This window comes from Dama dama, chromosome 19 (assembly GCF_033118175.1).
Source record: "Dama dama isolate Ldn47 chromosome 19, ASM3311817v1, whole genome shotgun sequence".
In the NCBI taxonomy this organism is placed as follows: domain Eukaryota; kingdom Metazoa; phylum Chordata; class Mammalia; order Artiodactyla; family Cervidae; genus Dama; species Dama dama.
Genome location: NC_083699.1, coordinates 38791477 through 38818574, shown reverse-complemented (window position 1 = coordinate 38818574; position 27098 = coordinate 38791477). Strand labels below are relative to the sequence as shown.

At 40.4% G+C, this 27098-nt stretch overlaps 1 protein-coding gene across 2 annotated transcripts; it reads right to left on the bottom strand.

Annotated features, from left to right (window-relative positions):
* Positions 1-2964: 2964 nt before the first annotated feature.
* Positions 2965-26637, bottom strand: KNG1 (kininogen 1). 2 transcript variants are annotated; one of them, XM_061166776.1, is made up of 11 exons: positions 26175-26636; positions 23939-24049; positions 22884-22968; positions 19468-19640; positions 18217-18324; positions 14859-14943; positions 12635-12807; positions 6898-7005; positions 6694-6780; positions 5113-5190; positions 2965-3188 (listed from the first exon to the last, which is right to left on the bottom strand). In XM_061166776.1, the coding sequence occupies exons 1-11, from the start codon at positions 26364-26366 to the stop codon at positions 3078-3080; spliced, it is 1311 nt and encodes a 436-aa protein (XP_061022759.1). In that variant the 5' UTR covers positions 26367-26636; the 3' UTR covers positions 2965-3077. The 2 variants fall into 2 exon arrangements, with proteins under 2 accessions (XP_061022759.1, XP_061022758.1); XM_061166775.1 differs by lacking the exon at positions 2965-3188 and having other exon boundaries at positions 3207-5190; positions 26175-26637.
* Between the last annotated feature and the right edge of the window lie 461 nt (positions 26638-27098).

Below are 27098 nucleotides of genomic sequence, written 5' to 3'. Positions count from 1 at the left end.
TTTAGGGAAATCTGGACAAACACATCCGGCTGCCAGAGGGACGGTGAAGGAGAGTTGGTGAAGACATCTGCGGAAGGTTGTGGTCCTGGTGGGCCTCATGTGGTTGGAGGTCTACATGGCTGGTATTGGGGTGGGGGGGTTGTCACATTCAAAGCGGAGAGGGTGAGACCAGCAGGAGCGAGCAGCATCTCTGCGTCTTATCCCACGACTTTCGGGAGTAGCAGCACTGTTTCATTTCATTTTCTCAATCACAAATGAATTTCTCCTCTGAACAACTTTAGCCTAGAGCCACATAGCAAAAGGTTTTTTTTTTTTTTTTTTTTTTTTAATAATTCCTATTTAGCCCAGTTGACACAGTACTAAGTCACCCAGCTGGTAAATATCACTCACCTAAAAAGCTTGTATTCTCTGCAGGAGCTACTGTTTCATCCATTTTTAAATAGCCATGATAAAAGAGTGTTATTTCCAGACACAATAGAGTACCATCTCCAAATGTCATGTAGAAAAGATAAAAGGCAGGAGAGCTGTTATAACAAAGGTCTGTTGTTAGATTCAGGTTTCTAGATTAGTAGTAGAAATAGAACTTAAGGTTATTTTCAGGGAATGATCTCTTTATGTTCTTTTTGATATAAGGAGTCATGTAATTGCAGGTTCTCACATGTTTCCTACAGGCTTAGTCCATAAAACTAAGCTATCTAATGCTACTTCCCCATTTATATGACAGGTCCCACACTAACTATTTCAATCTAAATTCCCACTTGGTAGCACAGGGAACTAGACTCGATATCTCTTAATAACCTATAATGGAAAAAATCTAAAAAAGAATATATCTACCTATCTATCTATCTATATATATACATATAAACTTAGGTATACTCCCATATGGGCTTCCCAGCTGGTGCTAGTGGTAAAGAACCTGCCTGCCAATGCAGATGTAAGAAATGTGGGTTCAGTCCCTGGGTCGGGAAGATCCCCTGGAGGAGGGCATGGCAACCCACTCCAGTATTCTTGCCTGGAGAATTCCATGGACAGAGGAGACTGGCAGGGTACAATCACAGGGTCAGACATGACTGAAGTGACTTTGCACTCATACACGCATGTACACATTTATCAATCATTTGCTGTACAGTTGAAAGTAACACAACATTTTAGGTCAACTATATTTCGATAAAACTTTTTTTAAAGAACCATCTCACTTGGGCTTCATTTTTTCTCTCCAATTTGGTCCTCCCACCTCTTCAACATCTTCCCATCATATTAGCCAGGTTCACTGCTCCACAAAGATGCTGCTTGGATTAAATATCTGTTCCCTATGCTTTTGTCTTGGTTTCCCAAAGGGATTGTAAGCTCTTCAAGGGAACGCATTCATGTTTTTTAGAATTTATTTCTCTTCTTTTTGCTTTGAGGCTCTCATAAGCTGAATGTGAAGTGAAATGAAGTGAAAGTCGCTCAGTTGTGTCCAATTCTTTGCAACACCATGGACTTCTCCATGGAATTTTCCAGGCCAGAATACTGGAGTGGGTAGCCTTTCCCTTCTCCAGGGGATCTTTCCAACCTAGGGATCAAACCCAGGTCTCCTGCATTGCAGACAGATTCTTTACTGACTGAGCCACAAGGGAAGCCCAAGAATACTGGAGTGGGTAGCCTATCCATTCTCCAGCAGTTCTTCCTGACCCAGGAATTGAACTGGGGTCTCCTGCATTACAGGCTGATTCTTTACCAACGGAGCTATCAGGGAAGCATATAGGCTGTATATGTGAACCCAAGTCGACTAAAGATGAGTAGAAGCACCAATTACCACACACATGCTCTGAGCACTCAGGACACCTCAAACATGTGATGAGCTGCCAAGTATTTAAACTAAGACTGACAATAAAGAAGACATGTCCACTTCTGTCATCTTATTGATGGCATCTTCATCTTACTCTGTAATTCTTTAAAATGATTGCACAGGTTTCTTTTTGCTGACTGCCTCTTCAGTCTGGACAGTACAATGGAGGGGAATGTTTTCAATAAAAACTCAACATTTAAAATAAAACAAAAAATATTTCTTTTTCTCAGGACTGACTGTGGTAAATAGCTAATGCCTGTGCTTGACTGCATTCTAATTTACCATGAGCAGGACTCAGAATAGCACCAGATACAATGAAATATTTCATAAGGACTTTGGAGCGAAATCATAATCATCTCAGAGTGAGAAATTATCTTGATGTGTTTTTCGTAATGACAATATCGATAATCCTGTAAAGTGCCATGATAACACAGTATGACGAAGTTCAAAGGTCTGAGTTTGAATGCCAGCTCTGTCACATATTAACTTTGTGACTCTGGGCAGGGCTCTGTGAGCTACAGCTTCCTCATTATAAAGGAAAGGTGATCACGGAGACGTTTCCGTGAGTGGTGGTGAGGATTAAGTTACACCCCAAAAGGAGGCTTCAATAAATGTTTGTTACAGAAAACTTGAAATCTCTTATTTTTTATTCTATTGGTTTTCTATCTTTTTTCTTTTAGCCAGATCAGAAAGATAATTTTATATTTTCTTTCAACTTTTTTGAGACTCAGTATTTTCTGATAATGAGAAGTTAGTAGATATATTAACAAAAGATTTTTTTCTCTTTTGGTAATAATTTAGATCATAAAAAAATAATATAAGATGACAAATTCTCTCAGCATTGGGTTGGGAGTCAGGAGGAGAAGGAAGAAGGAAAGGGAAAGAGAGAGTCCTTAGATCCATGGTGGAAACATGACCCACTACCCCTTGATTGAGCACCCATGACAAGGTCTCTGTGACCGGGAAGCCCCAGCTAAAGGATCCTGCCTCCGTGAGCACGAATGCTCCAGGGCTGCGCTGTGAGCCCCCAGGGCAGAGCCCTAGTGCTGGCTCTCTGATCATCTCGACTTGGCTGCCGGTTGGTTGTGACTGAAAGGAGACCAGTGTGAATGAACCAGGAGGGGAGCATAAAGACAGAACTTTATTTCACTCAGCCACAGAGGGATAAAATGGCATTCTTCTCTAATTAAATTCTACCCCATCTTCTCGTCCTTCCACGCAGGGCTGCTGACAGAGGTTGTCGGGGCTATTGTGCCAACTGCGGAGACTCTGCCGGTAAATTGGCCTCACGCTGAGGTGCTGGCTCTGCCCCTGCCTCTTGAGGTTGGCCCTTGTACTCGCAGAACCTTACATGCCTCTGTAAGTACAGTAAAACCCTGTTAACAATCTGAGGGTATCATTCAAAGAGAGGAAGATGAAGCCACTAATTGACAAGATGAGACCTTTTTCTGAGATCATTGGTTCTTTATTTGCAAGTATAGATAATATTTGGAATGAAATAAAAACTCAGCGGCTCAAATACAACCAGTAAGTTGAAGAAACAGTGACATGCATCCACAGGTGAGTGTAGGTGTATAAAGCCCTATTTCCCTAGGCGAAAGCACAGCAGGGGTTGTGAAAGACATGCCTCCCTCACATGATCAGTAAATTAAAGATAATCATATTATTCTCTTCTGCAAAAGCCCATATACTTCAATGTTATAGCAAAAGAAAATGCAACTATAAAGGCTAGGAAGAATTTCTCATAAAATTTCTGAAAATTTGCATCACATCTCATGATATCCCCTTATCAATTATTAAAAAAAGATTTCCTCAAGAAGGCCAGCCTTTGTATTACTTCTGCTTTCCATCCTTATCATTAAACTCAGAGCTATTGGACAGCAAGGATTACTCAGTCTAACGCTGGCAACATACAAACAAACAGAAAACTCCTATTTGAAAGCCCTATTGCAAAGCGTAGTTAATGAGTAAACAGAAATTACTGACTCACAAGAAACACTCTCAGCCAGAAAGAGAATTATCAGAATAGCTTTGTCACATGGGAGTAAATGTTTGAGATTACTAGCCCATTTTGGAAACAGAAAGTCAGTTTATTTTCTCTGTCTTCCCTTTGGCCCATCTGTCTTTCTCTCTTGTTCCTCTTTGACCTCTGGAGGTTTTTATTATTATTTTTTCTCCATTAAGAAGTTCAGCATTCAGTCTCTTAACTTCCCTTATTGCCACATATGGACCAGATTTACAGTTTATTCAAAATGTCAAGAATCTTTGTATGAAAATTGACGGTGTAGGTTTTAAGGTACACATTCATTATCAGAAAAGCAGCTGCAGTAGGCCACAAGTATATTAGTTTGTCCATTTTCTGTGCTAGTTAAGAAAACTTGGGAGGAAACCTCAGAAAGGAGTTAGAATTCTGCACACAGTTTTATGTCATCCATAGAGATTGATGGTGTTCCCATGGGGAGTCTCACCATTTATTTCTCTCTAGGCTGTTCTGAATGTTCATGGTTTTTGTTGTATTATATGAGGATCTTTGGACAATGGGGACAGGGGTTGATGAGATGTTAAAGAAATACCCCTGGCTGCCTAAATTAAGAAAGAGCATCAAAGAGATCGAAATCATGAGACTCTTTCATTTCCACAGTTGGATTCACTCCATTAACTGGCTTCCAGGGGCGACCAGGACATTTGGGGGAAGTTGTTTCTGGAAAATCCGAAATCAATTTAAATGCAAGGCTCTTTGGCTCTATCTGGATGTCAGGGATCCAGTCGTCATCACTCTGTGTGGGAGGTGGTAGTGTATTAGGCATCACAGTGGCAATGAGATCTGAGTCCTGAAAGTCAGGAAAGGTAACGGCTACACCTGGCTGGGCTAGGGAAGGGAGAGGTGTTGTCTTTTCTGTCTTCTCTTGCATCTGTGCAGAGGATGTAGTGCTATCTTCATAAGGACTTGCCATATAGTGTGTTCTCCAATCATCATGCTTTCCATTGTTTTTTCCTTTGTTTTTATGTTTTCCAGGGCCATGACTATGCTTATGTCCATGGCCAAGACCATGCTTATGTCCATGGCCAAGACCATGTTGCTTTTGATGTCCGTGGCCAAGATGGTGACCCTTATGGTGCCCATGGCCTTGGACATGCTCATGTTTATGGCCAAGGCCAAGGCTGTGTAATTTTATTTGCTTTCCATGGTCCTGGCCATGCCCATAAGTGGGTCCTTGTTCTTTTCCTGAATCCTGCTCTTCATCTTGTACAGGTGACATGGCAGAGTAGGGTAGACTTACAGTTGTTTTTTCTTCAGTTTTCATCACTTGTACTGATCGGAAAGGTGAAAAACCTGGAGGCCTTTTCATGAGTGAGGTCTAAACAGGAAATATTAAGATGAATGCATTACTGTGAAAATCACACTAGCAAAGAAGAAAGAAGGGGTGGGGGCCTGACAATGCTATCTCAGTTTATGATGGGGAATGTCTTTGCCTGATTTTAAGTGCTATATACATTAATATTCCATAAAGGATAAAAATGAATAATTTTTTCCTCTTTTGATTGATTTTATAATTTAGAGATATTGATTCTTCTTCCTAATAATACTCTAAAATAGAGTTTTTAATCAGGAAAAACTGGATGGTTAACTACTTAATCTCTAGGGTACCCTCTAAGCCTATGGTTCCATAAGCCATGGCACATTATTTATTAATTGATACTATTTCTATTAGCACATTACTGCTTTTTATCCAAAAAGACCTTAACTGATTTTAAGAATGGAATAGATTTTAAGCAGCATATATCCATAATCACTCCGTTGAACTGAAACACATTAGGATATATATGTTCACAAGCTTGAAACACAGCCTTTGTATAATGTTTGTATTAGACTATATACATACCTACATATGACAAAAACCTAAATGCAGAACAAAGGGAGCAGAGCCAACTTGCATTGAAGCTATGGCTTTGTGGGTTATTTCTACCTACACACTTACCTGTGAGAACGTGGTGGTTGGAGGCAGTGTTTGGTGATTCAAAGAGCATGGTCTTTGAGGTCAAGCAAGTCACAGCCTACTAGTTATCAGCATGATGGTGAACAGAGTAGGCTCTGATTTGACCTAGATTTGTATCTGAGCACCACTAGCTTCACTTCCCTTGTGTGTAAAATAGGAATAATAAAATCACCTGCCTCATAGAGTTGTCAGGAGAAAAATATGTGTCAAGTCCTCAGTACAGTGTCTAAGATGGAGGAAGCACTTGATAAAGTTATTATCCTCTTTAGGACTTTAGCATCTTTGTAATTTTTCATGTCTAAATCTTGAAAGTGGGGAAAGTACTACTTACCTCCCAGGGTTCTTTTAAGAAGTAAAAAAATGATGCAAATGAATGCTTCTCAAACTTGCATATGGGTATGATTTCCCTGGGGACTGTGTTAAAATATAGCTTTTGATTCAGGAAATGTAGAGTGGGGTATGCGACCTGCATTTTTCCCAAGCTCCTTGGATGTGCTTCCCTAAGAGAACCTGTGGACTCACGGGATACTAACCATGTCTGAGAAGTGATTAATGGGACAGCTGCTCTCCCTTTCTAGCCATGAGAAGAGAGATCAGCATAGAAATGTGAGTGTTCTCCCCATTTAAAAAAGATAGTCCTCCAATTCATGTAAATAGTGATTCATTTTCAACCTCCAAATATGATTTTTCAGAATGAGCATAACTTGAAATGGCAACCCACTCCAGTGTTCTTGCCTGGAGAATCCCAGGGACGGGGGAGCCTGGTGGGCTGCCATCTATGGGGTCGCACAGAGTCGGACACAACTGAAGCGACTTAGCAGCAGCAGCAGCAGCAACCCAAACCAACTGCAATTAGAATCATACCTGTTCAAGTGACTGACAGTTGACAGTAGGGTAAATTTTTTCCTCCCAAGGCACCACATAAACATCAGCATCACAGTTTAGAATTAGCTATCCATGAAAATCGAAGCCAAAAGAGAAAACAGTGTTATTCATGAGATACATAAATAAGCATAAAACATCATACAGATTTCCAGGGAATCAGTAAGACAGCTGCATTATACTCACACCATGTCTATTGATCTCACAACTCTTGGTCAGCTCTTTATTAGTTCCCTTAGAACATGTGGTTTCCCTTGCTATGAACACAATAGAATACTTTGTTCCAGCTACCACCTGGAAAATGAATTAGCACAAAATAGGAGCTTAATTAATGCTGTGTAATAAATCATACATTTTATCATAAGGGCTTTTAGGAGAGAATCTTGACATTTTAATTATGTACTGAACAAATGAGTTACCCTCAAAAAGTACAAATATTTGACAACAAAACTTTGTATGCACATTAAAATATTTGGCAATTGGGCTTATTTCCTTTTTTAAATGGAAAAAGAAAACCATGCAATCATTTTTATTTTTATATTTTCCTTAGTTTTATTGTTCAGCAACTGCAAGATTCACCAGCAATTCAAAGGCTCAAGTCATAATATGTAGAATCTAAGACGAGTAGGAAGAAAACTTAAATATTTCCTTTAAACACACCTTTTTGTTCTATGAAAGATTGAATCAGAGAAATACTGAGTTAGTACTGCTATAGGAATTATGTGGATTAAATTATGTGATTAGGAAAGTTCTTTGGATTTCTAGCTTGCTTCTCCGAGGTGGTTGTTTTTTTGTTTTTGTTTTTGTTTTTTAGTATTAAGAGACTATTTTAAGCTCTAGCAAGTTTTAATCATTATATAATACTATCTGCTGTTAACATTTGTGGCTCAATTTTTTTCTTTTTGATCTAGAATACATGTACTTCATTTACTTCAAAAGTAAAAGTCATTGTGTGGTTTTTTTCCAATACACTGACTTCAACAAAATCCCAAGTACAGTTTTTTTAAAAAGGCTTACAGCCTTTACCTACTTGAAAAATATACTTTATAAAATGTTTTAAAATTATATAGATAAATTTAAAAGGTAGTTAACGTGGCCCAATTTTCAGACTAAGTTATTCAGCATTTCATTCTAGGATTTAAAATGTGTGTGTGCACCAAGGAAACCAGATGTGAAAGAGACACGTGTACCTCAGTGTTCATCACAGCACTGTTTATAATAGCCAGGACATGGAAGCAACCTAGATGCCCACCAGCAGGAATGGATAAGGAAGATGTGGTACATATACACTATGGAATATTTCTCAGCCACTAAAAAGAATACTTTTGAATCAGTTCTAAAGAGATGGATGAAACTGGAGCCCATTATACAGAGTGAAGTAAGCCAGAAAGATAAAGACCAATACACTATACTAACGCATATATATGGAATTTAAAAAGATGGTAATGATAACCCTATATGCAAAACAGAAAAAGAGACACAGATGTACAGAACAGACTTTTGGACTCTGGGAGAAGGCGAGGGTGGGATGTTCAGAAAGAACAGCATTGAAACAAGTATACTATCAAGGGTGAAACAGATCACCAGCCCAGGTTGGATGCATGAGACAAGTGCTCAGGGCTGGTGCACTGGGAAGACCCAGAGGGATGGGATGGAGAGGTAGGTGGGAGGGGGGGATCGGGATGGGGGACACATGTAAATCCATGGCTGATTCATGTCAATGTATGGCAAAAACCACTACAAAAATAAAAAAATTTAAAAAAAAGTGTGTGTGCATAATATTATATAGTTATCGAAAAGAATATATTATACATACCTGTTTCCTGGAAGGTTGACCATTATTGAAAAAATAAAGTTACAGAGTGATAGTATAATTCCATAACGTAACAGTCTTCCCTTTCTCTTTGTGTTTTTTTGAAAAGCATGGAGGAATTACAATGGGAGGAGGATGAAGAGAGCAGAGTCACAGAAAGAGCTAAGTTACTCCTCTACCTTTTCTGGCATCATTTTCTAGGTAAGCAAAGTAAAATTTATAAGACAATTTTGATAACTTGTAAAACTCCAGATGTGTATAAGCTGGGCAGGGAAGTCCAAAAAGTGTTTTAGAGTGTATACATTGGTGATCATGAATTTTGTTGCTTAATTTGAGAGTATACTTTAATCCAGTTTTCTGACATTGTTGTTGTTAAGTAGTCACTCAGTTGTGTCCAGTTTCATTGAAACCCCATGGACTATAGCCCACAAGGCTCCTCTGTCCATGGGATTTCCCAGGCAAGAATATTGGGGTGGGTTACCATTTCCTTCTCCAGGGGATCTTCCTGACCCAGGAATTGAACCCCAGTCTCCTGCATTGCAGGTGGATTCTTTACCTCTGAGCCACAGTTGATTAATATGATGTTGCCTAGGAAAGTTGACAATATATGACAAAAAATACAGCTGTTGGCTCAATTCTATTCAGGGTCCACAGAGGAGGAATAAAGTAGACCTAGTAATATCTTGTGTTTAAGAACCTCAAAATTGCATCTATATTGCTGTTCTTATCAGAAGTGTTCCCTGCTTAAGTCCATCCTGTCCAAGTTTTGTTTTTAAAGTACAGAAAACTACTTAGTAATGTAAGTTCCAAATGCCTAAGACATTTAAACTAAATAAGCTAGAAAGGTACAAAAAACATTAATCAGTTCTTAGGATGATGAGGCTTTTCATAGGTGAAAAGCAGAGGAAAGAACCTAAAGGAAGGGGATAATGTGGAAATTTGACTAGACAAAAATGAAAACTGATTCTCGAATGTCACAGTGAATAAAGTAAAGGTAAACTGGGAAAAATATGATGTAGGGTCAATATTCTTATACACAGAAAGTCCAACACTAAAGAAATGAACCAAGGACATAACCAACTCTTTTGGAGAAGTTAAAAAGATCATTACTCCAGAACAAGTTGACTTTCATTAACAATCAAGGATATGCACATTTAAAAAGCTATATACAACATCATGTTTAACCTTGCATCTTGTCAAGGATAAAAAACAGAGATGACACCTGGCCAGGTGTGGGCAACATGCAATCTCAGTCACTGCTGGTAGTATTCGAATAGGTCAAGTCAAGACCATCAGCCAGTGTCTTACATCCACATGGTGTGAATGTACATTGATATAATTGCAAATCATTTGGTGATCTGTCAATTTGCATCATAAATCTCAGACATCTACATATTCCTTGACCTTTCTAGAACTTCTTGTCAAAGGAAAATTCCTGAATGTGCACCCACAGATCCTTGAAGTGTACTTATCTGAGCAGAGGCAGGGAAGAACATTAACAGCAGCCGTGGGGATAGGGCAAAATGAACAGTATGTGACAGAAATCACAACCGTTCACATGAGAAAACAAAGGATTTAAGAAATGTTTGGTATCTGAAGTATGAAACCAACCTGGAATGGACATGTTCCCAAATAGGACTAAACATGCAAAGCCAAGGCAAGAATAAAATTGTAAAACAAATTAGCAATTTGGTAAATGGGTCACTAAGAGACTGGCTATTGCAAATTCATTATGGTAAGCTGATTTCCAATAAATCAGCTGCTTCCACTAGGGCTGCCTTGAGTGACTAAATTGCTCTCTTTAAATGCAAAAATAAGTAAAGAGTAACCTCTTAAAAGTAAATTTGAAATTCTCACAATATTCCAGATTACTTTAACAAGTAAAGGGATGTAGCTTATTCTATTGTGGTTTTCCTTGTACCCTTAGCATAAACACATCCATTCTAGTATGTTGACTGATTTATAGAAAGAACTGGGACTACCAAGAGGACTAGATATACACACTTGAGAATGAGTGGTTCTCTCCTGACAGCAACTTTTTGACATGCATTATGTGGTGGAGTACTGGACTGTCCCTGCATCAGTAAGAATAAGGGAATTTTACAGAAAAACAGAGCAAGAAGAAAAGCTGACAAAGACAAGAGCAGCATGAATTGGTACTCCTTTCAAGTAAGCCTAACATGGCTTATGTGCTAGTGAAATCAGGGAGAGGATATGGCATCCAGAAATAAGTGTGTGAGTAGGAGAGAAATCATAGTGTCAGTTTTGATTTATTTTAATACGGTTGGTTTAGGTCTTCCTCCCCCCCAGCATATAAACAGGAAATAAGGAAGATTACAATCAACAGCCCTCTGTGACATCACCTAAAAGCTATGAATAATCTGAGACATTTCTTTCCAGTATTTTTTTCTGTACTTTTTAATAATATGATCGAGAACAGAATGTTTATTCAATTTTATGGCCCCCCTTTTCACTGCATAGTGTAACACAAGCATTTTCTACATCAAGAACTCCTCACAAAGATGGTTTAAAATTGCTGCTTAATACTCCATTGTAAGGATATGCTGGACACAATTTGATCATTTCTATATTATTAATCATTTTGAGAGTTTACCATTTTATTTTTTGCTTTTATAGTTAAAGCTGCAATGAATATTATTGTATTTAAAGACTTTTTCTATTTTATATTTCTAGAAATTCAATTACTGAGCCAGAATTATGAACCTTTAAAGTGAGATTTTCTTTGTAGACTATAAAGATCATGTTTTGTGTGTATTAATCATTTAGTCGTGTTTGACTTTTTGCCACCCCATGGACTGTAGCCCGCCAGGCTCCTCTGTTCATGGAATTCACCAGGCAAGAATACTAGAGTGGGTTGCCATTTCCTTCTCCAGGGGATTTTTCCCAACCCAGGGATTGAACCTAGGTCTCCAGCATTGCAGGCAGATCCTTTATCTTCTCAGCCATCAGGGAAGCCTATGAAAATCATGTTTGTTTGCTATAATATTTTTTTCCCTTTGGTCATGTTGCGCAGCTTGTGGGATCTTAGTTCCCTGACCAGGGTTTGAACCATGCCCTCAGTAGTGACAGTGTGAAGTCCTAACCACTAGACTGCCAGGGAATTCCCAGTTTGGCTCCTTTTTGATGACTTTTCTTTAGCTTGTATTTGGGGAAGCCAGTTTTCAGGTCCCATAATAGGAATCTGTCCATAAATACATCGGTCACATGCTGTTGGAGTTGGAAGGGATTTGGGCTTTTCTGATCCAGCCACAAAGGTTTCATGAGTCTGAATAACTGCCCAGGGTCACCCAGGATGTGAGTGGCAGATGCTGTTGCAGAGCTAGGCCCTCTGACCTCCAAACAAGGATACTCCTTAACCTCTATGACAGGCATGGAAGGAGAGATGAATTCCTAGAGGGTACACTTGTAGAGGGGAATGGCACCCCAGGCAGGGGGAAAATGACATGGAGAAGAGCATGCAAAGAAAGTCTGGGCAATGACTGGCTGATGTGGTGGAGCCCAAGGCACTGAGTGATGTTATAATAAGAGATGGATCTAGAAAGGCAGAGGATAAGTCTTATTTTTCCTAGCTCTCAATTTTCTTAATTATACAAGTTGCTAGTACTTATATGGCACTTTAGATTTTGAGAAGTGATTGACATATGTTATTTTTTTGACCCTTCCTATAGTCATTTATGGGCTTCCCTTGTAGCTCAGTTGGTAAAGAATCTGCCTGCAGTGCAGGAGACCTGGGTTCAATCCCTGGGTTGGGAAGATCCCCTGGAGAAGGAAATGGCAACCCACTCCAGTATCCTTGCCTGGAAAATCTCATGGGCAGAGGAGCCTGGTGGGCTGTAGTCCATGGGGTCGCAAAGAGTCGGGCACGACTGAGCGACTAACACTTACTATAGTCCTTTATGGCTAGAAAACAGAGACAGTGCTTTAAATGACTCGTCCAAGATCACACATCAAGCATGCTGTGAGGTTTGGACTTGAAATTCAAGTCTACCAAATCCCATTTGTCAAGTATACTGTTTCCCAATCCAGAGCCAAGATCAGTGGTAAAATTAGTAAACAATTTGCAATAGACTATCACTATAATTTACAGACCTGTACTGTTGCTTTTTTCACAGTGTCAATCTTGAAATAGAAGGTTCCATTATTCTCTGCATTAAGCTTTGCGATGGAATGGTTCAGAGGCTCCTCCAGTTCTGGGCTACCAACAGGTATAGGTTGGGGGCAGCCAGTACAAAGCCTGATGGGTGGTTGTACAAAATCCTCCCCTGAAAGAGGCAGATTTTATGTCAGTGTATGCCCTGAAGAGGCAATCTAGCCTAGTACCTTTTCCACGTGTGATCCAGCGTCCACTGACAGAGGGCCACGTGGCAGCCCAAGATCCAGCAGTGGAGGTTGTCTATCAGACCTCCAACTGACTGTCTCTCCTCCTCTTTTCCTCAAGTGTGTTTAGGGAAACTTTCAATCAGAAGGTGACTCAATCAATATGCTGCCCTTTTCTTAAGTCTTTGCATTTTTGATGGAAACTGTAAAAAGCAATGCTTAATGTAAAGGAATGATTTTCTAGTGGGAAAATTTTAAATCCTATGACTCTGGTGAGCAGGAAACTTCAGTAATGCTTCATATTGTGCAATGTACACAGCTATCTTCCAAGTATGAGAAAAGCCAACCCTTGGTATAAGAATGTTCAAGATGAGTCCAGATGTTCAAGCTGGATTTAGAAAAGGCAGAGGAACCAGAGATCAAATTGCCAACATCCGTTGGATCATCGAAAAAGCAAGAGAGTTCCAGAAAAACATCTACTTCTGCTTTACTGACTATGCCAAAGCCTTTGACTGTGTGGATCACAACCAACTGTGGAAGATTCTTCAAGAGGTGGGAATACCAGACCACCTGACCTGCCTCCTGAGAAATCTGTGTGAAGGTCAAGCAGTGAACAGTTAGAAATGGACATGGAAAAACAGACTGGTTCCAAATTGGGAAAGGAGTACGTCAAGGTTGTATATTGTCACCCTGCTTATTTAACTTAAATGCAGAGTACATCATAGAAATGCTGGGCTGGAGGAAGCACAAGCTGGAATCAAGATTGCCAGGAGAAATATCAATAACCTCAGATATGCAGATGACACCACCATTATGCCAGAAAGTGAATAAGAACTAAAGAGCCTCTTGATGAAAGTGAAAGAGGAGAGTGAAAAAGTTGGCTTAAAACTCAACATTCAGAAAACTTAAGATCATGGCATCCAGTCCCATCACTTCATGGCAAATAGATGGGGAAATAGTGGAAACTGTGACAGACTTTATTTTTGGGGGCTCCAAAATCACTGCAGATGGTATGGCAGCCATGAAATTAAAAGACACTTGCTCCTTGGAAGAAAAGTTATGGCCAACCTAGACAGCATATTAAAAAGCAGAGACATTACTTTGCCAACAAAGGTCCATCTAGTTAAAGGTATGGTTTTTCTGCTAGTCATGTATGGATGTGAGAGTTGGACTATAAAGAAAGCTGAGCACCAAAGAATTGATGCTTTTGAACTGTGGTGTTGGAGAAGACTCTTGAGAGTCTCTTGGACTGCAAGGAGATCCAACTAGTCCATCCTAAAGGAAATCAGTCCTGAATATTCATTAGAAGGACTGATGCTGAAGCTGAAACTCCAATACTTTGGCCACCTGATGCAAAGAACTGACTCATTTGAAAAGACCCTGATGCTGGGAAAGATTGAGGGTGGGAGGAGAAGGGGACGACAGAGGATGAGATGGTTGGATGGCATCACTGACACTGTGGACATGAATTTGAGTAAGCTCCGGGAGTTGGTGATGGACAGGGAAGCCTGGCATGCTGCAGTCCATGGGGTCGCAGAGAGTCCGACATGCCTGAGCTGACTGGTATAAGAAATACTAACTTGACCTTAAACGTGCACTATCACCCTTTCCCCATGTTATAACATGGAAAGGAAAAAACCTTTAATTGAAAGGATCTTATTCTGAGTAGTTAAAAATGAGATACAGCTTCCCCAGTTCACAATATCTGATGCAGAGACAGCTGGTATAACAAGAAAGACCATCTGACGTAATCGAAGGGCAGCTTTGCCCAGAAAACAGAAATTTTTCCTTCTGTCACCGTATTCTCTTTGGCCACTTGCTGAACAGTCTCAGGTGAACCTGCTGTAGCACAGCGGAGCAGGGATGGGACCCAGTGTTCCTAGTAAGGTCTGTGGGTCATGTAGACTTTATCATGGGAACCAAAGCACAATATCTATGGAAAGACCTAGCCAGTTGTCTGGGACCAACATGAACACCAACACGTATTATCCCTTACCTGGATAAAGGTCACATTTCTGCAAGAAGGAAGCAATTCTTAGCTGGGGATCCACATGTGCTTTATCTGTACATTCACCAATATCCTGTTTTTTAAAAAATCATATAAGAACATGTAAATCCATGGCTGATTCATGTCAATGTATGGCAAAAACCACTACAATACTGTAAAGTAATTAGCCTCCAACTAATAAAAATAAATGAAAAAAAATCTTTTAAAGCGTATAAGAGCATATATTAAAAATGTTTTTAAGAATCTTTAAATGACTAGTAAAATTAAAAATAGGATGTTGACTCTGCAAATTATTGTATAGAGAAAAACAAAGCAAAACATAGTCTATATTCAAAAGACGGAAAAAGAAACAATGCAAAAGTAGTACCACCACAGACAAATACACACACCCAAACACGCAGAGACATGAAATAAGATGACAAGAATACCTAATGTAGAAATAGTAACTATACAAGTGAGTGGGTAACATTTTCTCTTAGCAAGACAAAGACTTTCAGATCAAGTTAACACCAAAGTCAAGGTACTCCCTCTTCAAGAATAATAGCATATAATAAAAAACATAATGAAAGATTAAACATAATGGAGAGGGACTTCTGTGGTGGTCTAGTCATTAAGTCCCCATGCTTCCACTCCAGGAGGCATGGGTTTGATTCCTGGTTGGGGAACTAAGATCCTACAGGCTGGGTAGCACAACCAAAAAATAAAAAAATTCAAAAAATTTTAATGGAGTAAAATAAACAGAAAGGATAAGCAAAGCCACATGAAGCAAGTGTTAAGTCACTCAGTCATGTCTGACTCTTTGTGATCCCATGGACTGTAGCCTGCCAGACTCCTCTGTCCATGGGATTCTCCAGGCAAGAATACTGAAGTGGGTTGCCATTTCCTACTCCAGGGGATATTCCTGACCCAGGGATGGAATCTGTGTCTCCTGTGTCTCCTGCATTGGCAGGCAGATTCTTTACCAACTGCATCACCAGCCAAAACATAGAAATAGCTTTATTCTAAAAGATGTTTGGTGAGGTATTAATCATAATAAAAACAGAAACAACATATTTTGTTGCTTTTGAACACAGGACCAAAAATAGGAAAGTAATTTAAAAAGCAATCTATGGTATCGTCACTAGGATATTAAAAGTTATTTAAAAAGAAGTTTATCAAGAGTTTTAAAGACATAGAAAAAAAATGTAGCATGTAAAGTAATTACAACTAATAAAACACACATACACAAAACGGTCAAAACTGGCCATATTCCCCACCAAAAAAAGACAAGAAGGAAATACACTCAGATAACTTTGAGTGGTTGGAAATATGATATAACATTATTTTTTCCCTTTGTTTTCTTAGTGTCTTGAAGATTCCTATAAATGTATATTTCCAACAAAAGAACACACATGACTATAATAAATGTCATGTTTTTTAAAGATATAGGAAATACCACACTTACAATACCTCAATTTTGGATGGGGAAAAGTATACTGGAGGTAACTCAAAAGTTCTCAGTATCACCAGCACCTTTGGTCTACCTGAGAAACTTTTGATCATCTGACCCCAGACCAATTAAATCAGAAGGTCTGGGGGAATGGTTTGGGAATAGGTGTTTTTTAAAGCTAGGCTAGTGAGTCTAAGGTGTAACATGACTGAGAACTGCTTAGGAAACTCCTTAAATCTTTGCTTTTCAAATTTTAACGTGCAGATGAATTGCCTGAGAATCTTGTTACGGATAATATGCAGATTCTCATTCAGTAGATGTAGGTGGACTTGAGATTCTACTTTTCTAAGATGCTCCCTGGCGTTGCTGATGCTGCTGGTCTATGGACCACACTTTGAATAGCAAGGCCTTCAATCTTACCAACTGTGGGCAAAATAATTCATTTGCATTTTATGTTCTTTAATTACTGTAATAACTCTGTGAGATAGATACTATTATTCTTCACGATTTTACAGATGAAGAAGTGAAAGCTTAGGACAATTACACCAAAATCTGACTGGCTTTGTTACCTCAACCAGCCTTTGCATTTCTGTGTTGCAAAGCAAAAACTTACCTGGGGCTTTTATAAACAGATGCAGCAAGATTAAAGCTAGATAACATTTAGGCCTATATAACCTCAATTTGAAGCTAAGCATAAAAAACAGAAGATATTATAGATGCTTAAAAGGCCAGATTCAATTCAAACTGACAAAGTTACACAGTGACTAGAACCTATGATTTTAGAGGGTTTCTCTCTCTCTCTTTTTTTTTATTATTTTTAAAAATTCTGGTAAAATATATATACAATTTGCCATCTTAACCATTTTAAAAACAATTTATTTATTTTTGGCTGTACTTGGGCCTTTGCTGATGTACGGGCTCTTCTCTAGTTGCAGCGAGTGGGGCTACTCTCTGGTTGCTGTCCGGGCTTCTCACTGCAGTGGCTTCTCTCATTGCAGAGTACAGGCTTTAGGGTGCTTGGGCTTCAACAATTACAACTCCTGGGCTCTAGAACACAGGGTCAGTATTTGGGGCGCACCAGCTTAGCTGCTCTGCAGCATGTGGGGTATTCCCTGGTCAGGGATTGAACCCATGTCTCCTGCATTAGCAGGCAGTTTCTTTACCACTGAGCCACCAGGGACGCTCCTTAACCATTTTTAAGTGTATAATTCAGGGACATTTTACAGGGTTGTGCAACCATCCCTACTATCTATTTCTAATAGTTCTTATCACCTAGAAAGACTAGGCAAACAGACTTGCAGCCACCTCTTGCTTAAAGCACAGCCTTCTGCTAAAGTGCATATACCCCTGGGAAGGACCTCATGCCTGATCATCTTAACATGCATTAATTCCTGCCACCTTGAGATGCTCTCTTTTAACATAATTTTGTTTCAGTAATAAGTAATAAGTAATCATCCTAGAAAGGGTCACTAATGGAGAGAGACTCAGGATGTACTTATTAAAGAGAAAAGTAGGGGAGGGAGGGTGAGAAAACAAGCAGAGACAGTTGGAAGTATTGTCCTGGGTAGAGTTCAGAAGCCTTGTAAAGCTGTTGAGCACACAGAAGGAAAAGAAGATAGGAAAGCGTGAAGACATGAAAAGACAAACTTGACTGTGGCATCATTTTGTCTCAGGCTATTGCTAGTCCCTGGATACATCTGTAGATGCTTATTGCCAGATGTGTAGACTCTGACCACTAGGTAAGCAGCTTGACAGGTGGACATGAGTTTCAGATTCTCAATGGGACATGAAAGGGAACTGTTGAATGTCATCTAAAATTTTAGTGATTGAGTCTTCCTGGACAGCTGAGTTCCCACACCTGTAAATACTGGACACAAAAGGCTAAGAACTTTATAATTAGATTTTTTGCCTACTTACACCATGTGAAAGGGACTTGCAGTCTGGAGTTAAGAATGGAAATTTCTCCTTGGAACAATTAGTTTGTGCAATTGAGTAAGTAATTTCATAGTTCCATCCAGCCACCACCTGAAACAATTTTGGATTGAATATTTAAAGGTCAGTTTAAACATTATTCACAGTGTTAGAAGGAGCTTAGAATAATATCTGGCATTTGGTAAGTGTTCAAAAATACAAGCTATTATTATTACTAGGCAAAAATCATTACCAAATTAATATTGAGCACTTTATGATGCTCACACCCTTCAACACAACACACACATACACACATACAGCTACACATCTGAAAATGAAAAGCAATTTATAGATAGAGTTACTGTATTTTCTTAAGTAAGACCTAGCAATATTTCCTCTGTGGGCAGCAGGGAAAAAAAATGATCTGTTAAATTTTGTAAAATATTAATAATGCTTTTCTAGATGGATAAAGAAAACTTGGGAGCTGGAGTGGCTTTAACCAGTAGGTCCTTAGGCTCCCAGACTGCCAGGCAGTAAGATTTCTCCTGCTTTATCTGAGGTGGGTCCCACCCTGATAGCCGGATATGAACAGAACCAAGCAGAGCTTGCATCTTGTATGAAGGCAAGCTCCAGAAGGTCAACTAAAGGTCAATTAAAAGCAAGGAATGCTACTGACCAAAGTGAGTCCTCCATAATTAGAGGCTGAAATTCAAGGGGCTCAGTCAACTGTCAGTAAAGGCTTCAATGGAAAAACCAGATTTATTAATACAAGTATTTGCTCTTTTCTCTATTGAAACAGAGACTATAATTTAGAGGGTATCCAGCAACTGTGCCAACCTTTTTAGGTACATTTTAATATTGGGGGGTCATGTTTGCCTCATGACAGCTAGGTGATGATAGAGTCTTTTTAAAATCCTAAGGCCAGAATGACTTTTTTTTTTCCACCAATGACTTTTCCATTTCACAGCACAAGCAGAGCTGACCATCCATTCATTAAAAACAAATCTCCCAGGAAGGAAGTCTGATTAGCTTCCTTTCCCCTCTTTACACACTGCAGCATCCAAATCACTGTGCCTGTGGAAAAAGCTTTTGTTCTCCCAAGCTGGTCATATGAGAACACGGAAGAGTTCCTCACCACCACCTGTGGAATCACGTTGTCCTCTGGCCAAAGATTTATTTTAGATAATGAAATTCTAAACCTTAAAGGTCTAACACATTTTAGCAATACTATGGCAAGAGAAAAATTAAAGAACAGACCTGTCTTTGGGCTCTTTTTACTTCTTTCAGATCAAAGAGGTGGGAATGACTGGTGTTTTTGTTAAAATGTTGGATGGCATGTCTCAGAACAGGCTCCAAGTCGGGGCTCCTGGTAGATATGGGATGCACGCAGCCAAGGCAGTCATACTGCGCTGTCACCACGGGGCCCTCAGCTTGACAAAGAGTAGGCAAAAGGGCAGCGTTAAGGAGCGAAACCTACATTCACATACATTGCCCTGAATAAGTCAGATAACTCATCAATAAAAAGCCTTGATAACAAACTTTCCAGTAAACCCTAGTAAGCACTAGAAAAAAGAGAACACAAGTCTGCTTTTGGGTCAGAGAAGGCCCACCATCCACTTAGGAACATCTTGTATGCATTCTGTTGTGCATGGTTATTTAAAATTTAAAGTCACTTAAAATTACAGGAGTGATACACTAATCTATCCTCATAAAAATCAAAACATTACAGATGTATTTTAAGTTACTTTTCAGTGTTAATGAAAGCCCCTTGAAGCTAGACTCAGGGTGTAATACATTCTGTATCCTTTCTACTGAACAAATATGTATTTCACACCTGCTATAACATGTCCTGTGCTGAGCCTGGCTGTGTGGATACATAAATTCATGAGTAATATTCACTGCCATGAAGGAGTTGGACAAAGTCCAGGGGAAGAGATAGAACTGGAGATGGATGATTTCAGTATAATTCAGCAAGAACTTGGAAAGGCAGGAGCCCAAGAACTTGGAACGGCAGGGAAGACTTTTCTGAGGAAAAGAGGCTAAGCTAAGAAGGGTGAAGAGCAGTCAAGGTAAACCTCACAACCCAAGGTGTGAGGCCTGAGGAGAAGGGACAAATGGGTCTGGATGAAGCAGGATGAGGCAGGGACACAGGTGTGGGACACGGTGTACACACATCTTATCAGTTTATAGCGGGAGACAGGGAGGGGTGATTTGAGGTCTGAGCAGTCAGTAGGGAAGCAGGGAAGCAGGGGCTTCCCTGGTAGCTCAGCTGGTAAAGAATCCTCCTGCACTGCAGGAGACCTCGCTTCGATTCCTGGGTCGGGAAGATTCCCCTGGAGATGGGATAGGCTTTCCATTCCTGTATTCTTGGGCTTCCCTATTGGCTTGTGGCTCAGACGGCAAAGAATCCGCCTGCAATGCTAGAGACCTGGGTTCCACAAAGAGTTGGATACGATTGAGCACAGAACTCAGCAGTCAGTAGAGAGGCCTCCGTTGTGCAGCCTGAACTCTGCTCTGTAGGCATGGATTCCTAACTATCTTCCTGGATCACCCTCTCCTCTGACGACCCTGACGTGAGCTATGGCGCCCTCTCCTGGAAGATGCACATACCCACAACTTTGTCCGCTCAGCTGGGGGCCTTTCCTAGACCTTCGGAAGTGAATTAAGAATGGGATGCAAGCCCTTAGGGCTTCCCTGAGGGCTCAGTATTCTTGCTTGGAGAATTCCATGGACAGAGGAGCCTGGCGGGCTACAGTTCATGGGGTCTCAAAGAGCTGGACACAACAGAGCGACTTAACGACACTTTTCCTGTAAGAACGGGAAGCCACTGAACAGGTTTCAATAAAACAATGTAAAATATGTTTAAAAGGAGAGAGTTTGTATTAGATTACCAGTGTTCATAACACACAGCCTTCACCCCCTGATCAGTGACAGCACATGTGGCAAAAAGGGGAAGTAATAAAGGAGTCCTGGGTCCCTTGACCCTGGGGCTCTCACTATCCAAGGATGTAAGATCCCTCAGTCAGCAGCTCAACACAACCCCCTTCGCAACTGTGTGTCAGCTTTCTTTCCATAAACATGTGTCAGGAAAAGACTTACTGGGAAATATTCATAGCTTTACCCCCTCCTTTCCTTGTAGACGTTAGACTGAATCAGGGTAATGGGCAAAGTTAAAAAAACCTAGGGGATTACATGGGAAAGATGAGAGAAATGACTGATGTGAAAACAAACAAAAAAAAGATGAACACAGAAGATGAAAAGGGGAGATGGAGAAAAGCCCAGAGGCTGGTTTGCCTGACCTCAAGGGCAGCTCCCAGCTAGGGTGGGGGAAGAGATGGAGCAAACTTCTGAGGGTGAGAAGAGCAGGGAAAGATGCAAACTCAATTTTTCTGGGTAACAGAATGATTTTCCACCCTGCCCTAATTTCTAGAGAGACTTTTAAGTTAAAATAAAGTTTTAAATTTTTGAAATTCCAAAACATAACTGGCCAAAACGGTTTCAGATAAAGCATTATGGACCTAGCAGTAATTTCTGAAGGTGTGGCAGAAAGCATTTTCTCTCATGGTAGTACGTGCTGTGCTCTGGCTAATGTTAAAATCTGCTTATAATATAGAGTTCTTAAGCTAAATAATAAAAAGCTATTCCCATCAGAAAATCTCAATGACTTGTGATTACTGTCACAAGACTATCTTTCTTCGAATGCAGCTTCTTGCAAGAATGGCAACTCAAGGGATGTAGTTTCTGTGGGTACCTTATGGATGATTAAGGCTGAAATAGAAGAGTCACATTACAGTGAGGGTCACCAGGGTGGCTGAAGATGCTGTCTGGAGCTCACTTGTAAGCAAAGGCCAGTTCCAGGATGGCTTTTGTGACTGACATCACCTAGATGTGTCCATCCTTCTGTACCTTCTTGTACCCACAAGAGGGAAGGAGCTAACAGTGGTTATCTGTTGATAAGCTGCTCCATACTTAGAATCTAAAGGAATTTCATTTATGAAGGGTCTATTCCAACCACTCTGCTAATTACTAGCTGCGGGATCTTGGACAAGATATTTGCCTGCTGTGGGCCTTAGTTTCTTCCTCTGTGAACTGGGATATTACTATTTGAGTCATAGAGTTGTTTTGAGGATTAGATATGTTACTGCACATGAAGTGATTAGAACTGTGGCTGGTAATAAGTGCTTAATAAATGTTAATTGTTACTACTTTTATCTTGATTATCATTAATACATTATAAAGATTACATCTTCAGATGTATCATCTAGTTTCACCCTAAAGAATGGTACAAAGTGGGAATTATTGTTATCTCCTTTCACAGGTAAGGAAAAATGAAGAAAGTGAGAGCTTTCAAAGATTCCAGGCCGGATCTGACTCAAAACCTGTGTTTTTCTCATGCTAGGATGCTACCTACAGTTGAGGCCAGTTCTGTGTCTTCTTATTCTTTCACACACACCTAATACAACGCAGCTCCTGAGGAGGAGAATCCGGATGACACCAAGGGGATGATTGGCATGAGCCTGGGCCCACCTCAGGAGTCTGCCGCTCCACCCCTCCAGCGCCCCCACAAGGCTGCAAATGGTATCGCCACTGCCGCCCTCAGGTAAAGGGTTTTTGGCACCATACCGAAAAGGTTCATTTCCCGCCAGGGCAGCACCAGCAAACACATCAGCTACCTGGAGTGATCAGGCAGGTCTGGGTAGCCACGGAGAACTTCATATTCCCTCTCTTGGCCACCGTCGCTGTGCACTCTCCTGTGGCCTATGAAAAAAAAAAAAGATTTATCCTAATCTTTCAGATGAAATCCACTTAGTACTATTGCTAAATATGGCTTTCCTTTTAAAAATCTTGTCAAGATTTTTTTTCCTAAGCAGAGGTTTGAGGCACAAGAATAAGTATTTTTCAGCCAAATCATTATTTTTTAAAAGTCACCAATATTCATGAGATAGAGGAGAGGCACTCTAAATGACGAGATTTTAAAGTATGAATCTTTGTTTTGAGCTCTGGAGATATTTCCTCTCCATCAAGATGCACACCATGGCTGTGAATCAGCCTGCTAAACTCCTTTTGATTAACCTCTCAATTTCAGTGTTCAAACTGCATCCAGGAAGCCAGGGTTTTGACATTGAAGAAATGGCTCCCTGGATTATGAGGAGATTGGCTTGGTTCCTGGCAGGCAGCATCACAATCTCCTTCAATTATTATGGCCAGACCAGCAGCTGTGTTGTGCCAGGGCAGGGTAGGCATTAGGTTAAGACCCCTTGTTATTAAAACAAAATCGTTTGCATAATGTGTCTCATTTCTTCCTTCAACAACCTCATGAAGTCAATTTGATCTCCCCTTGCAAGGGAGCACACTGGTTCCAAGTGATCAGCTGGTTGAAGGTAGAGCAGGATTGGTACTCAGGACGGCGCTACACTGTCCACTCACCAGCCCCAGGTCTCAGCCAAGTATTGATCTGTTGCCTCTCTGGGGCTTGGCCCACATATCCCTGTTGGGCACTAGAGTCCCCTTCCTGTTGGAGGGCTTTCTCCATGTTTGACTCTGGCCTCTCGCCCCTTACACCTATGTGAGAATACAGACATCAAGCGTTTGACTGTTCTACACAGTTGAGGGTGTATGTGCATCCTATAAAAGCAGCCAGCAATGTTAATCATCTCCAGCACTGGTGCACAAGTCTGGCACACTTGGCAGAGAAAAACGGAGCCTCAGAAACAGTCAACATACTCACAGCTTGTGTAGAGTCCTTGTAGTCACAGTCCTGCCAAGTTTTGTTACTTTGAAAAGGACAGTCACCCTCCTTGATTTGGTACTTCAGGGAATAAAATATGTCAGGATTATCCTGAAAAACAGCAACCATGGATAGGTAGGTCTCATCTAATGGACCCAATAGCACATCATTTGAGATCTGGCACAGTTATGAACATTTGACCTCTATTTGATTCAGTTAAGACAAAAACATTTATTAAAATATTGGAAAAGTATTGAAGGTTTATAAATATTTGCTTGGAAGAATTTGTAATATACTATTTACAAATATACATATTTTTAAGTTACAAAGTAGATCCATAGTATTAGCCTATTTTTGTAGAAACCAATTTATACATAAACACGATTTTTAAAAGTCTGGAAAACTATGCAGTGAAACTGTTACATATGTGTCTTTCAGTGGTGGGAGTACAGTTCTCTTTTGCTTTTCTCTCTCTTTTTTTTTTTTTTTTTTGCTTTTCTCTTTGAACAAACATTCCTGAATTATCTGTTTTTTAAAACAAACATCTATCATTTTTACAGTTAGAAAACAAACCATATGCCTTTTTAAACTTTGAAAAAAAGTTACAGTTATCTGGATGGTGAGATTAATTATGAGTAATTTTAGTATTTTTGTTTGCATTGTTTTGCTTTCTATTTAGTCTAGCTTGTCATGAAATAATAAATAAACCTTTTAAAGTTTAAAGGTGCTGAGTTAGATGAACTTCCAGATGCAAAGCTTTTCAGTTGGTAGGTGAGAGTAGGGAGGCCCCGGGTGGATGGCTATGGCTTAAGCAGCCTCCCCATCTTGGAAAGGCAGAGCCAGCCCGGGACTGCAGGTCTCCTGACTCACTGGGAAGTGCTCTCTCCACAGTATTTGCATCTGGGAGGTGATGTCGTCAGACAAAACAGACTCTGAGGTACCGTCCAGTTTCAGATTTTAATAAAACCTAAGTGATCATGGTATAGGCAGTGTCCACATGGCAAAGTAAAGATGAACAGTGATTCTATGGGCATTTTAGAATAAACTAGAATAAACCACATTTACCATGGATGTCAACCAATAAAGACAACACCAATAAACTGTTGCCAGAGAACCCTAGGACTCACATGTATGCACAAGTATGTGAAACAGAAAGACTGGATTTTCAGAAAACAACAACAACAAAAAACCTCTATCCACTGGACTTTTTCCTTTCTCCTCATCATATCAAATAGCCGTTTGTTTGTTTTTTTTTTTCCACCAAAGTAATCGATAGCTTAACTCACAGAAAAACAGTGTTTTATAGTGAAATTCATTTAAATAAACTATTGAAAGATTTGTATTTCTTAAAGTCACACATGCTGTCAGGCTTTGTCTCCATCCTGGGTATATCAATCAGTGATTTAAAAAAAAAATACTAAAAACCAGCTAGAACATGGCTGTTACCTTGATGCATTGAGCCACATTGATTTCACGATAGATATTTTGTTCAACACAGCTGGCTCCTCTTAGACAAACCTTCCCTTTCCCCAAGCATAACTGAGGTTTAATTGACAAATAAAAGTTGTCTGTACATTGTGCAATGATTACCACAAACAAGCTAATTAACACACCCATCACTTCACAGAGTTACCTTCAGTTTTGTGGTGAGAACACTTAACCTTTTAACAAATTTCCAGTAAAGCCTTAATAACTGTAATCACCGCACTGTACATTTGATCCTCAGTACCTATTCATCTTATAACTGGACATTTGTGCCCTTTGACCAGTGTTTCCCCATTTCCTCCACCACCCAGTTCTGGCAATCACCATTCTACTTCTGGTGTCTGTGAGATGGAATTTTTAGATTCCACACAAGTGAGATTGTATATTTCTTAGATGTACTCCTTTAAGAATGGGCTTTCCTGGTGGCTCAGTGGTAAAGAATCCAGGAGACGTGGGTTCGACCCCTGGGTCAGGAAGATTCCCCTAGAGGAGGAATTGGCAACCCACTCCAGTATTCCATTCTGGGAAATTTCATGGACAGAGGAGACCGGCAGGCTCCAGTCCGTGGGATCTCAAAAGAGTCGGAGATGACTTAGCAACTAAACAACCACAAAGCTTCCCTTTCATTGTCAGTTCTCTGGGATTGGGGTGCATGTGTGGGGATGGGGTGGGGTTGGGGGTGAGTGGGGCCTGGGCTCCAAATGACAGCACAAATCCCAAGTGACCTCAAGGTTAAACACAGCTCACTCACCGTTCTGGTGACCTCGGTTACGCGGTACAACACAAACTGGTTGTCAGCTTTGTTTCCACTGTTATGTTTCTTCAGAGCAGTGTCCACAGCTTTAAATACATCTTGGTCATTGCAGTCGATTTCTTGAGAGGACTCTTGGGCTAAACTTGGTAGCAGCCTGGAGCAAAGGAAAAGGATGGTGATCAATTTCATGATTTAACAGTCTCCCTTTAGGAGTTTCACCAGGAATTGGGAGCCAGCTGGGAGCCAAGACACTGATTTTAACTAGCTTCAGCCTCTGTCTCCTCCGGGCTCTGCTCTCTCTGCCTCAGTGCTCTAGGACACTGGCTGATTCCTGCTGCCATGCACTATTTGCCCTATTCCAAAAGGACAAAGGACCCTGCTGGGTTATCCAAGCAGATTTCAGGCGGAAACATTACAACACTGGGGTGGTTGATCTGCTTGTTTGCATTTGGGGAGCATGTAGGACCACAGAGCTCATTTCCCGGTGATTGCACAACTTTGTTGAGCAAATCGGAGCAGACTCTCATAAAGGAGGAGGGAAAACCCCACCAGTCACCTCTGTTATTCCCGTGTGACTTTCCCAAAGCCATTTATGAAGGTCACTGCATGTGACAACAGTGCCACAGTAGGTACAATGTGCAGACACCTTATGTCAAATTTCTCTGCAGGGTAACTAGCTGCAGAGGAGCAAACTTCCCGCAGTCATATTGAGGCCTGGAGAACCCATGCACCAGGACGTCACGGGTGCTGGGGGGTCCCACATCAGGATATTGGTGCAACTAAAAGTAAAACATGGCCATCCTTTCTGTGGTCTGTGGTCAAGCCAGGCTCTCTCTCCACTCACTTGCATTAGTTCTAGAAAGGAAAATGCTCCCCGAGGGTGGAGGAGACAGAGGAGAAGCACAAGAAGAGATGAGTTGG